The 13821-nt window shown below is 47.6% G+C and overlaps 3 protein-coding genes across 6 annotated transcripts; 1 reads left to right on the plus strand and 2 right to left on the minus strand.

The window, feature by feature from the left end:
- The first annotated feature begins 542 nt into the window (after positions 1-542).
- On the plus strand, positions 543-3612 carry LOC131882812 (zinc finger protein 497-like). 4 transcript variants are annotated; one of them, XM_059230078.1, is made up of 2 exons: positions 543-658; positions 835-3612. In XM_059230078.1, exon 2 carries the CDS (start codon positions 1086-1088, stop codon positions 2574-2576), a length of 1491 nt encoding a protein of 496 aa, XP_059086061.1. In that variant the 5' UTR covers positions 543-658; positions 835-1085; the 3' UTR covers positions 2577-3612. The 4 variants fall into 4 exon arrangements, with proteins under 4 accessions (XP_059086061.1, XP_059086060.1, XP_059086062.1 ...); XM_059230077.1 differs by having other exon boundaries at positions 609-719; XM_059230079.1 differs by lacking the exon at positions 543-658 and adding an exon at positions 662-676.
- Positions 3613-5843: 2231 nt separating this feature from the next.
- On the minus strand, positions 5844-8471 carry LOC131882815 (uncharacterized). Its single transcript, XM_059230082.1, has 3 exons — positions 8430-8471; positions 6307-6483; positions 5844-6167 (listed from the first exon to the last, which is right to left on the minus strand). Exons 1-3 carry the CDS (start codon positions 8433-8435, stop codon positions 5943-5945), a joined length of 408 nt encoding a protein of 135 aa, XP_059086065.1. The 5' UTR covers positions 8436-8471; the 3' UTR covers positions 5844-5942.
- A 239-nt stretch (positions 8472-8710) lies between these two features.
- On the minus strand, positions 8711-12772 carry LOC131882813 (uncharacterized). The gene is made up of 7 exons (XM_059230081.1): positions 12487-12772; positions 11796-11934; positions 11224-11343; positions 10985-11137; positions 10143-10907; positions 9048-9361; positions 8711-8957 (listed from the first exon to the last, which is right to left on the minus strand). Exons 1-7 carry the CDS (start codon positions 12593-12595, stop codon positions 8905-8907), a joined length of 1653 nt encoding a protein of 550 aa, XP_059086064.1. The 5' UTR covers positions 12596-12772; the 3' UTR covers positions 8711-8904.
- Between the last annotated feature and the right edge of the window lie 1049 nt (positions 12773-13821).

The following is a 13821-nucleotide window of genomic DNA, read 5'->3' on the forward strand; positions in this document are numbered from 1 at the left end:
TAAGATGAAAAAGGAGGGCACCAAATATGAAGGAATAATCAAATAATCATAATCCAGGAAATTTGACCCTAAAAACCACCGTTATACTTGAATAACTGAATAAAACAAACTTTTTCTAAAGTTTTTGGAACTTATTCTGGTTGGTTTTTATAACTTATAAACAGCTATTTTGACCAAACTAACAAACTATTCTTCCGACCCTTACTGATGAATCTTTTAACTTGAAAACTAGGTCGCAGGAATGGGTGATGGATGGCATTTGTTAGAGACATATAATTACCATGGAAATCAATCGAAAAATCCAAACCCTCTGGCTGGAAGATGGAGCTGGCACGTCAATTTCCATGGAAACCTCTCCCAACCAGCCAGCGACTCAGTCCAAAGATCTCAGAGAGCTTTCTCGTGGGCACCAATCCATCCAGCATGACTATCATCGTCCCACGAGATCATCCTATCGAGCTAGAAGTTCTCTCGCAACTAAAACTATCCACCCGCTATTCAGGTATCAAGTGACATCCACATTGAGGAGTGGGAACCGTGAGAACCCAATCCACCTCCGGCTCAAGAGCGTTCCGCTCCGGCCACCCTGCCTGCCTGCCTGCCTGCCTATCTGCCTGCCTGACTGCCTCGACTTCGAGCTTCGCCATCATCGATAAACGTTATTCTCCAGCGATTAGTTGGCGGTGCACATTTTTAAATTTGTGGCAAAATGTTAAAAGGTTGAGATAGAGACTTTAAGGGTCATTGATATCGTGTTAGGTTAGGTATGGTTAGGTCAGGGTAAGATTTTTAAAAAGTAGCACCGCCAACTAATCGGTGGAGAATAACGTTTAGCGCGATCGTCGATCCCCTTTTGTGCCCGCCCGTGTCCACGGCCTGTGTGTCTTTTTGTTTGTAGTCAGGGTCGTGTGTGGTCGTATGGTGGTACAGTCTGGGAGTCTGGGAGTCTGGGACAGTTGACTGTCAGGTCCTCGATCCTCCCATCATGTGAGGCATCGGTCGGGGGGATATTCATCCAGACGATCCAGACCCAATTATTGTTCAAACCCTCCGTCAACAAGCCGCCTAGTGTGGCCAATCCGGCCATGGATGGCCCCGGCCAGCCCGTGCTATTGGCCGAGGACCTCCAGGCCACCCTCACGGGCTACATTCAAGATTGCTACCGCCACCAGAGGTTCTGCGATCTCAATCTCCGGGGTGCCCATGGCCGGGAATCCGTCTCTTGCCATCGCTGCGTTTTGGCGGCCGTCTTTCCCCCCATCAAAGGCTTGCTAGACACGCCCGACGCCATGGTGGACCTGGTCCTGCCCGATTTCCCCGTGTCTGGCATTCGAGAACTCATTGACCGGATCTACCTTCACTTGAACGACCAATACCTGGATTGGACGGATTCGAACGAGGCCCTGGCCTCCACCCTCATGGGCTATTTCCCGCCCATTCTCGCCGATGCCGCCCGGGTCCAAGATGACGGTGATGAGGGCATGGCCATCGCCGCGGTTGGAACCATGGCCAAGATTGAACAAGAGTGCCAATCATTCCAAGACCGATTGGCGTTGGGGAGTGAAGAAGCAGATCAGCCTCTTGGAGGCTGGGATTCGAGTGATAATAGTTCAGATGGGCCGGCCTTGAATGCCTTGTTTCAGGCGATCAGGGACCAGGACCATGAGGGCGATATCAGGCCGGCTGCCCTCCCGAAACGAGCCCAGTCCCAGAGGCGACGGCGATGGGCCAAGCGGCCCCCCAGGAAAGCATCCGGCATGGACGGCGTGCCCGGCGTGCCCGGCGTGCCCGCTCGAGGGCCACGAGGTCGAAAGAAAGGCAGCGGTTTGAAAGCGGAGGCCAAGCGCTTCAAGACGGTCACTCATTTGGATCATTCCAACTTTGAAAACTTGGAAGCCTTGAAGAACACCCTGAAGTGTGATTGTCCGGGGATGTCGCTCAACAATCTGAAAGAGCAACAAAACCACTTTTACTCGGTGCATTGTCAGAACGAGTTCACGATCTGTGACACGTGCGGCCATCCGGTGCGGACCTACAACATTCAAGCCCATCGAGAATCCTGTGCCAGTGAGGTGGGTCCCTTTCTGTGTCCAGAATGCGGCAAGGAGTTCCCTCGTCGTTGCAATTTGAATTCCCACGTGTTCAGCTACCATAAACATGTCAAGTGCAAGAGCTGTGGCGAGCAGTTCGTGGGCAATATGTTGAAACGCATCCACGAGCGCACCCAGCACGTGAAGAGCTTCAACTGTGATCACTGTCCGCTGCAATTCAACACGATGCTCAAGAAGAAGTCGCATATGGTGTCGGTGCATTTGCCGGATCACTTGCGGCCCCATGTGTGTCTGGATTGTGGCCAAGGGTTCCTGTACGAGGATAAGCTGAAGCGCCATCGGATGAACAAGCACATTCGCTCACGCCCCTTTGCTTGTCGATGTGGGTGTGTGGATGTGGCCTATAACGATCAGAGTACTCGCAACCAGCACGAGAACCGCAATCACCCGGATCACCCCATTGTGGTCGACCGGATGACTAATAAGGTGCCCAGATCCAAGCCCAAAGTGAGGACCACGTCATAGGATGATACAGTCTCAATCGTTTGATTTGTTACGGATCTTTTTTGTTCGACCATGCGCTCATCTCCGAGTCAGGGCCAAGCGTCAGATCAATGGATCTACTCAAATATGTATGTATCTCTGTTGAAAAATGCCGCCTATTTTTGGGTCTCAACTTGGAAGTGAGAAGGTCTTGGAAAGCTATCATGAGAAGTGCCTTGAGCTTTACCTTTGGCTTCCATCAAGTCTCAGCCGATTGTGTTTGCTGCTCTGTGGACAGAAAACGGACTGGTTTCCATGGAATCGAGAAATCCAATCATAATGCTTTTGAAGACATTCAAAGTGATTGGATAGTTCATTCACAATTTCTTTCAATCTTGATGGTGCCTTGTGAGAGGACAACGTCAAGGGGCCTGGATTATTAGTCGATCCTGCACTTTTTGGGAGATACATAGAAAACCAAATATCTATAGGGAGGTACAACTCCTATGCCTAAAAAGAAGAGACGATATCATTACCGACTATTACCTAGATTATACTCTAACCAAGAAATAACCTGGGTGTTTCTCTCACTAGGATCTTCTGACCTTTGTGAAGAAGATTCTTGTCCTGTTTGTGCTGCCTTTTAGTCATTCAGCCACACTTGGCCGTGATTTTGTTCTACCGGTATCACTTCACTGATCAGATGCGTCCGAGTTGAATCCAAAGTGTCCAGAAAAACGTGGCAAAGATTTGTTCGGCCAGAAAAGACAGCATTAATATTTATATTTTCATTTCATTCCAACAAACCTCTCTAAGAACAGCTAGCTGTGAGTATCTACGGGGGGTCGGTCCAAATCTCAGACTCGGTCATCGGATCTTTCCGAACGCCGGGTTTGTGCTTGACTGTGGGGTTTTTGAGCCGCTCCAAGACGATGGGATGGTGCGGATGGCTCCGGTTTTCGTGCTGATTGCGGGTGCTTTGGTCGTTGTAAGCCACGTTGTCGCACCCGCAACGACAGGCGAAGGGCCGGGCCCGAATATGCTTATTCATCTTATGCCGCTTGAGTTTGCCTTCATATAGGAAGCCTTGCCCGCACTCACTGCAGACATAGGGACGAAGGTGGTCGGGCACGTGGACTCGCACCATATGAGATCGTTTCTTGTACAGGGTGTTAAACTGTAGCGGGCAATGATCGCAGTCAAAAGTCTGAGCGTGTTGCTCGTGATCGTGCTTCCGACGACTTTTATCGCCCACAAATTCTTGCCCGCAGATCTTGCATTTGACTTTCATATGGTTATCGAACATATGCGTGGACAGGGTGCCACTGCCTTTGGTATGATGTCCGCAATGCGGGCATAAGCACGGCTTTCTCTGACTACCCGCACACGTCTCTCGATGAGCTTCCATGTACTTGATCCGGACCGGATTACCGCAAGTCTCACAGACCGAAAAATCTCGCTGACAATGGGCGGTGTAGAAATGGTTTTGCTGTTCCATCAGATTGCCGAAAGTCAGTCCGGGGCAATCGCAGGCCATACTCCGCTTGCGGGCCGCCAATTTATCGGCATTATAATAATCCAAATGGTTGATGGGCTTGGGATAGACGGGACTCAGCTTGGGCGTGGCCGGATTCACTTTTTTCGAGGCCAATCGTTTCCGTTGGCCCTTGGATCGTAGGATGGGGCCACTCCGAGCAGCCACACGACGCCGGCCACGTCTAGGGGCGGGCGAGACGTCCACGGTTTCACTCTCACTGGCCGGGGACCAGCGCTCCAGTTTGACACAGTCCAGCAACGCATCATGATCCTGGCCCGCCGCTCCCGCCTCGGCTGGCTGACAACCGTCGAGCTCGGGTAAGACGTCGGCCTGGGCCCAGTCGGTGGGGTGGGGCGTAGTCCGATCAATCACGGCCGGCGGGGGCGGGGGGCCGAGCCTGGTGGGCCGACTGAGCAATTGGGCCAATGCCATGGATGAGGCGGGGATAACGTAGGATTTTTGACTTAGATGGGCGTAAATGCTGTCAATGAGGGGGGCGATCTCCTGGGGCGCAAATTCGGCCAAGATCAGGTCCACGGTCCGGTCGTCCGGCGAGGCCAAGAGGGCCTGGAGAGGGGGAAAGACGGCCCCCAGGACGCATCGGTGACAGTGGATGGACCAAGCCGGATCCGAGCCGGCCCGGAGCCTGAGATCACAGAAGATTTGCCGCCGGAAGCAATCCTGAATGTAGGCCGTGATGGCCGAATGGCTGTGTTCAGCCCGTTGGAGAGTCCGGAGCGGCCAGTGGGCCTGGGATGCCATGGTCTCGGATCAGGGCCCATCCATCATGGGCCCGTGGTCGTCCGTCCGTCCATCCGTCCGAGTCAGGTTGTGTAAAGGGTAATCACTAATCAGTGGTCGCCAACAAGAGGCAAGTAGCTTCAAAGGTTGCGCGAGTTTTTCTTGGACGGGCGAATCCTAGGAAAGAAGGGTGGTTCACGCTTGGGGTCAGGAGCATCAGGAGCATCGGGAGTCCGAGGATAACCCTAATCCACGTCTTGACCATCTGTGCGGCGCGTCTCTCCATCCAGGTACGCAGGCTGCGGTGTGACCTGATTAGGATTGGACTAGATTAGACTGACTCTGGTCAAGTTCTCAGCCATGCATCAGACTCATCATGCACTTCGTCAGAAGTGCATATGCGCCGAACCAAAGCACCATTCGATGAGTGGATGGGACAGTAGGATAGTCATGCTTGATGGGTGTCCACAAGAGTAGTAGCATGTCTAGTCCCTTGACCCCCGGATCTTTCACATATTCTCATTGCCTTCAAACGCATCCATCTCCTTCAATGTTTGTCACAAAAACTGACATGTCACCTCACCCTCATTTATTTCCGCTGAAAACATACAGTACACATAATAAATCTAATACATTCTGTCCCATCGCCTTGACACTTCGCCCGGCAAAGCTGATTTTAATGAATATAGTCGGAAAGTTTGGTATGCCCGATATATTGACCATATTTTGTGTGAATGAGGGTGGCTTCTTATGAAGTGTTTATGTAAGTTGCCGCTTCAAGCGGATTCCGACACGGCTCTCTGTTGTTTGGTTACATTATTCAGCCGCAGCTTAATTATTTAGCTTGAATCAGACGAACTAATGTATTTCTACTGAACTTCATTCTCACAATGGATATGAGTCTCAGTACGAGCGAGCGCCTTCTTTACTGGACCTCATAACCATACACGTGTAGTCAAAAAGTCACTCCCATTCTTTCAGTAGGTATTCTTTGTATCGTGCCCGTATGAAAGGACCTGAAAATACATATGTGCCAGGAAAACGTATGTATTTCCGCTCATGAACATTGTCTCATGTTTTATTGAATTAATAGCAAGCTAGTACAGTCTAAATGCATCATCTTGGACATCTCAAATAGAGCTTGGTTCATCTTTATACATTACTTCTCGTTTTAGTTGCTCCTGAAGTTTAAACTTGTGTAAAGATGCATCAGGTCGATCCCAGATGTATAGGTTCATGGTCGATTGGCCTCTAAATCGTTGCATTACGTAGTTAAATGATCCAACCACCGTGCCGCAGGGAATGACAAAGTTTGAGCCGTTGGAGTCAATGTAGAACAACGAATATTGCCCAAGCTGCAAATGAATGCGTAATTCAATGCGTATTCAATTACCTCCGAAGCTATGCTGATTAGCACCATGTCGATAGATGGCACACATCAACCTGTAAAGGTGCTTAAGTACAAAGTATATAATACTGTATGCTTGTAATTACCTGCGTTTGATATACTCTCTGCACGAAATGAAAAATTTCTTGCCGATTTGTTGCTTCGGAACTGTTCAAATCAAGTTCCAAATAAGTGCCCTGATGAAATTGATATCCAAGGGCAAAACGCGAGGGTAGCGCCCCATTCGCCCCATTGAAAGCCCGGTAGAAGTGCCGCCGTGGCATCTGCGTGAGTTTCAAGTAGGGTTAAATGTTTTCCTTGACTATTATTCTGTTGTTATTTACATTTATTTAGTCGTTTTAAAGGGACTCGGCGCAAACAGAGTTTCGGAGTCCGATTATAGTACGTTAGTTGCGTGGTTGCAAAAACGTGGCATTACGTTAGATGGATGTTTTTGATGCCTACCCTGACTGAGAGTTTTCATGAAGCCCCACCTTTGTCACTTTCAATGTAACAAAAGCAAATCAGACATAGGCTAAAAGGAACCGAACTTGTTCCATGATTATGGACAGTTATTTTGTTTAAAGCTGAAGATGACATGTTCAGTTTCATATATGTGTACATGCATAACAGCCATACAATAAAGCCCTGTGGACAAACGTCTTTGGATATGTTTGCTCCTGTAGTAATGGTCAATAATTTTTGATAAGCTATAAACTATTCTCAGTTTGCAAAGTGAGTAAGACTTTATTCAAGTTAAATAATAAAAATAGTGGGTGGTGCTTGTCACATTTCATAAACATCTCAGGGAAATTCAAGCTTGGCCTGTTCCACTCATTTTAATACTCGTCTTACATACACTTTGCCCTCAATCCTAATGCCCTGTATCAACAGAGTACAAAAGTGAGGTCAGAGCACCATTGCAGTTAATTTTGAACTTTCAATTATGTTCCAAAACATTGAGCTAACATGGATCCCAGATCCAAACCAAACACATTTCTGTAAATTTTTGTGCTTTAAGAGTTAGTTCTAAGGCTTAAGTTATTCTTCAGGCATTCATATCTGCAATCACAGCAACACCAGATTCAAACTAGGTACTTTCAAACAGAAATAAAGAAAGTGGCTCAACAACTGGCATTTGAAACATTCAAAGTACGTTCAAGGGTGCCTGAAGGGTAGCCAAAGCCGTATATGACACGTAGAATCAGAGAATATTATGTGAGTGCGTTTGGTTTGGATCTGGGGCCCAGGTAAACTCATTGTTATGGAAAGGAATTAAAATTAAATTGCTATGGTGCGCTGATCTCACTTTTGTACTCTGCTAAATACAGAGCCCTACTCAATCCATTCCTATCTAATCAAAAACGAGACGCATTTAAGGCAAAGGTAAAATAGCCCGTGATCTTCTTTGGATGAATCATGGTGTTGAGGATGGCAGCGATGATTCCGCAACGCAATACTCCAAATTGATAATCACGCAACTAAAGTACCAAATCGGACTCGGAAAGACCGTTTGAGGGCTCGGCAGCTTCGAAAATGCATCATTTTCCAAGGGTGACTACTTTTGCTTTTGGACAATTCTTTGGCGAAGTCACGTTAGGTGAAACATTCTTTTTTTGTATTTATCTTAGCCAGTCAATTTTGTTTGATAAATCATCATTAAATGAAAGGAGCGACAATCTCTTTTGAAATCTAACATGGGGGCAGTTTGGAGTTTTTTTGCATTCAGGCAATCATCAAGTTTACGGTAGATGTGGGATTTGTCGACATTAGCTTGAAAGTTATGTACTGGTCTGAACGTTTTTGCCTCCTAGCCCGGGTTGTGATGCAAAAAGGATTCAAATTGTGATTGATTCTGAAATGGCTACCAAAATGTTGTATTGTAGTAACATTTTTCGATAAAATTATTGACAGGAACATCTGAAACTTTGACCTTAAAATGACGATTTCCGTTCAGTTTGAATTTCCCGCCTCTAGTACCGATGGGATCAAATAAATAATCATTGGAGGTTGCGACTAGGGCTGCCAATTGACATTTTCAGTCGCATGTGGCATCCCCATCGGAATATCGGAAACCCGTTAGTTGAAAACGTTACGTGGGAAACGCCTGGTGCTTTGACTATCCTAGCTTTCGAGCAATCCTGATTTTGAAAATGTATTTGATCCCATCACTAGCCTCCTTCGCCTTTTCACTTTGACAGGGATTGCTTACTTCTTTGACTTTGCTTACCCTCATTTTCAACCAATGACAGACCTTGTTTACATTTTGCTTGCATTTTGTGACTAATGGTCACTGAATCCTAACATACGTGAGCCCAGGGACACGGCGGAGTGAGGTGACCAACGACGGGTTTGAAAAAGAGGCCACGACGTCCCGGACAATTATGTGGAACGGGTTTATTTTACCTATCCCATTCCAACCCCATGCTTGAGTGGTCAACACACGTCAAACAGTCCAGTGATGATCAATCCGTATCGAGCGAGAGAGAAAGAAATGACAAGTAATGTGAATTCAGGAATAAGAACATTCATTTATTCGGACTCTTTAAGTATCCGGCCCTTGGGTCAGATGAATATGAATCGTTAACAAAAGAGGACTGCTCTTCCCAGAGTCGATTCCGACGGATAAATATGGGCAGGCCAAAATAAGACGACAGTAGTAGTATGAAACAAACACCTGACAATAGTTACTACGAATTTGATATTCAAACATCCTTCTTGGCTTCAGGTGGCAGTTGAGAGACCAATTCCTCTAATTCTGAAAAGGGATCATGCAATATACACAACTCAATCATGACCAACTCCGTCATTTTTGGACCGAGATCGAAAATATTCTCGCCTCGCTCACCTTTCTCTTCCAGATCCGACTTGGAAATCTGGACAATGTCACTGCCATCTTCGGACGATCCACTCGCCCGATTGGCAGACTTGTTCTCGTCGGCATCGTCCTCCAGTTTCTCGAGGATTTCAATTAGTTCAATCGCTTGAGATTCGTTCAAGTTCAGGTGATCCAACGAGTCCAGGAAGATGTCGTCGTCCTCGTCTTGATTTTCGCCTGATTTGGACCGTTTAGGATCGGACGACGACGACGACGACTCTGGTCCGTCGTCATCCTTGGCTTTTTCCTTGGGCACGACCTCTTGACCAAACTTCATATTGTACCTACAAAACCACTCATACATGAAAAGACGAACATGAAAATCACGACCAAAATGAATGTTATTCTCTGCTCCCTGGGCAAAACCGCTCCTCTAAAGCGGTTTGATTTTGTTACGAACTGGTTCGTTCATAGGAAGTACGTAATTAGTGAACTTAGGAATATAGTAGAGACCTAACACAAAGGTTCTTACTTCTTTCGGTCAAACTTGGGACAAATTTGACGTTCTTTAGAGATTTTCACCTAAAAGAGAATCAACGTGGGTCGGATCAAACCGTTGATATCCCTGACGTTAACAATTTTCCCACTGTTTTGCCGTTAATTGCGCCAAAATGAGTGTTACAGGTAAACCTCCAGCTGTAAACCTTGCCGATATTTTTTGTACTTGTGAATTTAATAATCCCCCGTGATGAACAGACTGTGGGACTCGAGATGGTTTCCTCGTCTACTTCTCTTCAGCGGTTAAGAAAAACACGGCGCATTATCCTGCTTCAGATCTAGAGTATGCCAAAACACTCAATTAAAAAACCAACAACACCAGGCTTGGCAAAGTCGATTTCGCACACTTCAATGTGATGAAACTCGCCCTGTTTCTAACTTACATTTAATCCTGTTTGCATCTTGGCACGGATTTTTTTTCTTGTGTTTTTTTTTCCTGTTCCTGCGTCAACAGACCCAAACCCCTTCAATATCAACAAAAACAACATAGGACTTGGTTGATTGCCTCATATGGAAGACATCCTAGGGGCCTAGAAAATTCCTTCCCGATCCCCAGGTAACCCTTACCGTTTGCTGAACACCTCGACATAATACGAGGCTCCGTTCCATGTAGCCCAGGAGAAGATGGTGATCAAGTAGATGACGCTCACACTGTAGCTCAGGAAGATCAGGTAAGGCGGAATGAGCGTACAGATGGTGTACACGAGTTGGGACACGACGAAGATGATTTTGGTCTTCCATTGATCCGGATCCATGTCCTCGTCCTGCCTCAGGACCTTGAGTTGAACGCACACTTTCCTCACGAGCTTTCGGGCCGGATTCTTCTTGTCTTGAGACAAATAGCGGAGACTGGTGGTCAGCTCGGGATCCGCATCCAATTGAGACTTGAACAGGTATTCCGTGGCGATGAGATACATGATCTGCCAACACACATAGATCCCCACGGCCGAGAAGAAGTAGGGCCCAAAACTGAGCGTGGTGTTGGCTTGGACAGCGTTGCAGGGAATCAGGTCCCAACGGAGCAAATGACACAGGAGGGGAGGGAAAGCGTGGAGGAAGAACGACGTGACCTTGTCCAGATCGTGGAAGACCAAGGAGTTTCGCCAGACCACGATGGCCGTGGCCAAGGGTCCCATGGAGGCGGCAAAGTTGGCCACGAACCACACCAAATGATCCGGATAGAAGAAGGTCTGGATCATACACGAGAAGTTGACCAGATAACAAAAGTCCAGCATGAAGAACTGGAATTTGGCCTCTTTGTAGTTGACGTACCGAAGCACGAATAGAAATGTCATGAGGAGCTTATAGTAAGCTTGAAACCAGTCCGGGTGTCTGAAAAATAGAATGGCTCGTATTCGCAGGCTCGGTTATGCATGATGCATGCCATGAGTTGGTCTTCCCGTGTTTACCGCATGATAATCCATTCCGTGAAGGTAATGACCAGAACGCCCAAAGTGAAAGAGAACTTGTCAATCATCTTGACTTGCGGCTCCTCCTTCAAGTGATCTCGTATTCTCTTGTTGGGATCGCCGGTGATGGCTTCCCGAATTTGCTTCTTGGTCCTACGAGCGGGTTACAGAATTCGCCTTTAGCAAGCACGTGCAGAACGAAGGTTGTTGCATAAAACAACGAGGTAACTCTCTCTTACTTCAAGGGGACTTGCTTCCCGGCGTCGATGAGTTTCTGTCGGGCCTCCTTGATCTTGTTGGTTTGCATGTTGAGGCTCTGAATGGTCTTCTCCAGGATGAGTTTGCCATTTTCCCCGATTCTGGAAGCACCAACCCAATTTGACAATGGACGCTACTTCAATACGCAAGCTTATGGTGATCAAAATCAAGACCGAAGCGAAAAGCTGTGGGAACCAAGTTGCCATGAATGCATTACCAAACCACAAACTACTTATCGCGAATTTCTGCTCTGCCACTTCCCCGTCAATTGCAGATTTGATTTGGAATGTAGGCTGGCGCCATTCAGCCATTCATTGGGGGGGAAGTTGACCCGGCTGAGTTGGAAACACTCCACTATTACTTGAGGGATGAAAAGTTCTACCCTTGGGAAATGGGCCATTTTTGATTGACTCACAAGTCAATCTTGGTAGCTGAAGCCTATCCATAACATATATCGCCTCTCTCATTCATCCCCTCACGGATTCATCCTCGGGCCAGGCGAGTACGTATACATTTATTTATATGTGTGTGTGTGTGTATGTGATCTACTTACCTGAATTGAACGATCCGATTGTTACCCGTGATGACATGATAGAGCTTGTCGGTGCTCCGGTTGAAGGCATCCTTCATATTTTCAGACATCTCCCGCCTGAAGTGATCCACGGCTTCTCTCACGTCATGAACCAAATGGCCTGCAAGTTACAACAACGACACCCACAATGAATTTGCCCAGAAACAAGCCAAGTAAGTAGGAGTTGATTGAATAAACACACGGCACCTCACTCTCTCTCTCTCTGTCTCTCTCCTGACTCGTTCGTTTCCCAAGGCCTGACTTCGATATTCCATTACGTACGCCTGGCAAGCGTAAGAAAGCGAACCTGACGAGCCAGATAAGCCCAGATAAGCCCAGAGAGCCAATGGGAGGGGGAGGGGGTATGTGTGTCCTTCGTTCTAAGACAACAATGATAACAACTTGGACGGATGGATAGTGGATGATGGATGGCGGCTAGGCCAGGAGCAAAGAGGCAAGGAGTTAGGGAAGGAAGTAGTAGCTACAGATCGTAATGATGTGTGTACTGTGTACACTAACACACATCGCCGGTCACCAGCCCGCGCCATCCGTTCATTCATCCATTCATTCATTCATCATATCATCATCCGGTTGAAAGGACGAATAACCAGACTATGCGGCCACCCAATCCGACACCCGTGATCCGGGGTGGTGGTGTGCGGGATTCTTTTACCTCTGGGCGACGAGGACAGCTCTCGGAGTTGGTCGGATTCTTCTCGCGAGGGGAGGGAGGCGGGGACCGAATGAGAGGGCTCCTCCCACACGCCCGGATGCTCCGCCATATGGATAAGTGAAGAGGTAGAGACAATGAGAGGACCCAAGGTGGCGCCACGAACGTCTCTGACGGACAGCCACACCTGATCTCACTCTGGGGATGAGGCTGGGGATGAGGCTGGGATGAGGCTAGGATGAGGCCATCATGAGAAATTGGCTCCGTTGCTCCGTTGCTCCTGGTTTCTCCCGTTCCTGGATGGCAGAAGAACTCGAAGAACTCTGGATATCAATCAGTGTGTGAGTGTATCGATGTGTTTGTGTGTCTGTCAGGTCCCTTGGTCGGGTCTGTCGATCAGGGTGGCCAATACTGTCACAACGACCTGTGAGACAAAGGGACAAAGAGAGACAAAAAAAATCCACACACCCCGAACCAGAGCGAAAAGCTGCCTCCACTTGGGTCGGCTGAGTTTTCTTCCATTCGCATATAGGATGAGATGAGCGTTTTGGGTCCTCCCATGGGATATTTGGTACTTAACTTCCAGATGATGCTCAATAGTCGTGACCCATGGATGCTGATCGGTCCATCAGGGGTCTGTTAGCGGTTAAAACATGCTGCACGAGCCCCGCCAACTTCTGCATTGATGGGTGCCCCCCCTCCTACCCCCCACGGGAGGTTACAACATGTTTCTGTCAATTCCAGCCACACTCGCCCCAGCGGGTCAATGCCACTGAGAATGCTAGAGACAACGAGTTTGAGATCGACGTCTGAAGTGTCCGCATAAGAAGACAATCATCAGGAGATTCCTTGGGAGATTCAAAGGTCCAAATTCTAAGGGCGAAAAAAAAAAGACTACCTAACGTAGTGAATGGATCCAGTTCGAAATCACGCTATTGGGGGACCCACCCATGAGGAAAAATTAGGGCTAGAACGAGAGCGGACACGAGTCTTTTTCGAGACTAGATTTGGGTGAAATTGGCCGGACTCTCGAAGTTTTGTCATAAAACGGGCTTAACCCCGTCATGAATTTACGTAAGAAATTTACGTAATTTATGTAAGAAAGCCGCCTTTCAAGGGTAATTTCATTAGCCTGGTTTAGCTCATTAAAACAAGATGTGTCATTTTGTTTGACTTGACTCCAATAAAAGGCTCGACTGGACTCGGCAAGTCTGGCCAAAAGTCGGAAATTCAAAGGTCTGGCAAAAGTCCAACTTATGCCGGACCATGGAGTACGGTAGTAGTGGAGTGGAAAGCTCTCTGAAACCTCGCTAGAAGACCTTTCAGTTTTGCGTTACC

Source organism: Tigriopus californicus, chromosome 6, assembly GCF_007210705.1.
Source record: "Tigriopus californicus strain San Diego chromosome 6, Tcal_SD_v2.1, whole genome shotgun sequence".
Classification (NCBI taxonomy): domain Eukaryota; kingdom Metazoa; phylum Arthropoda; class Copepoda; order Harpacticoida; family Harpacticidae; genus Tigriopus; species Tigriopus californicus.

Coding starts and splice junctions, on each gene's coding strand:
- LOC131882813 (XM_059230081.1), bottom strand. CDS start 12,595: ATGGCGGAGCATCCGGGCGTGTGGGAGGAGCCCTCTCATTCGGTCCCC. Junction 11,935..12,486: donor GCTGTCCTCGTCGCCCAGAG/GTAAAAGAATCC, acceptor TGTAACTTGCAG/GCCATTTGGTTCATGACGTG. Junction 11,138..11,223: donor GGGAAGCAAGTCCCCTTGAA/GTAAGAGAGAGT, acceptor ACCCGCTCGTAG/GACCAAGAAGCAAATTCGGG.
- LOC131882815 (XM_059230082.1), bottom strand. Junction 6,168..6,306: donor AGAGAGTATATCAAACGCAG/GTAATTACAAGC, acceptor ATTCATTTGCAG/CTTGGGCAATATTCGTTGTT.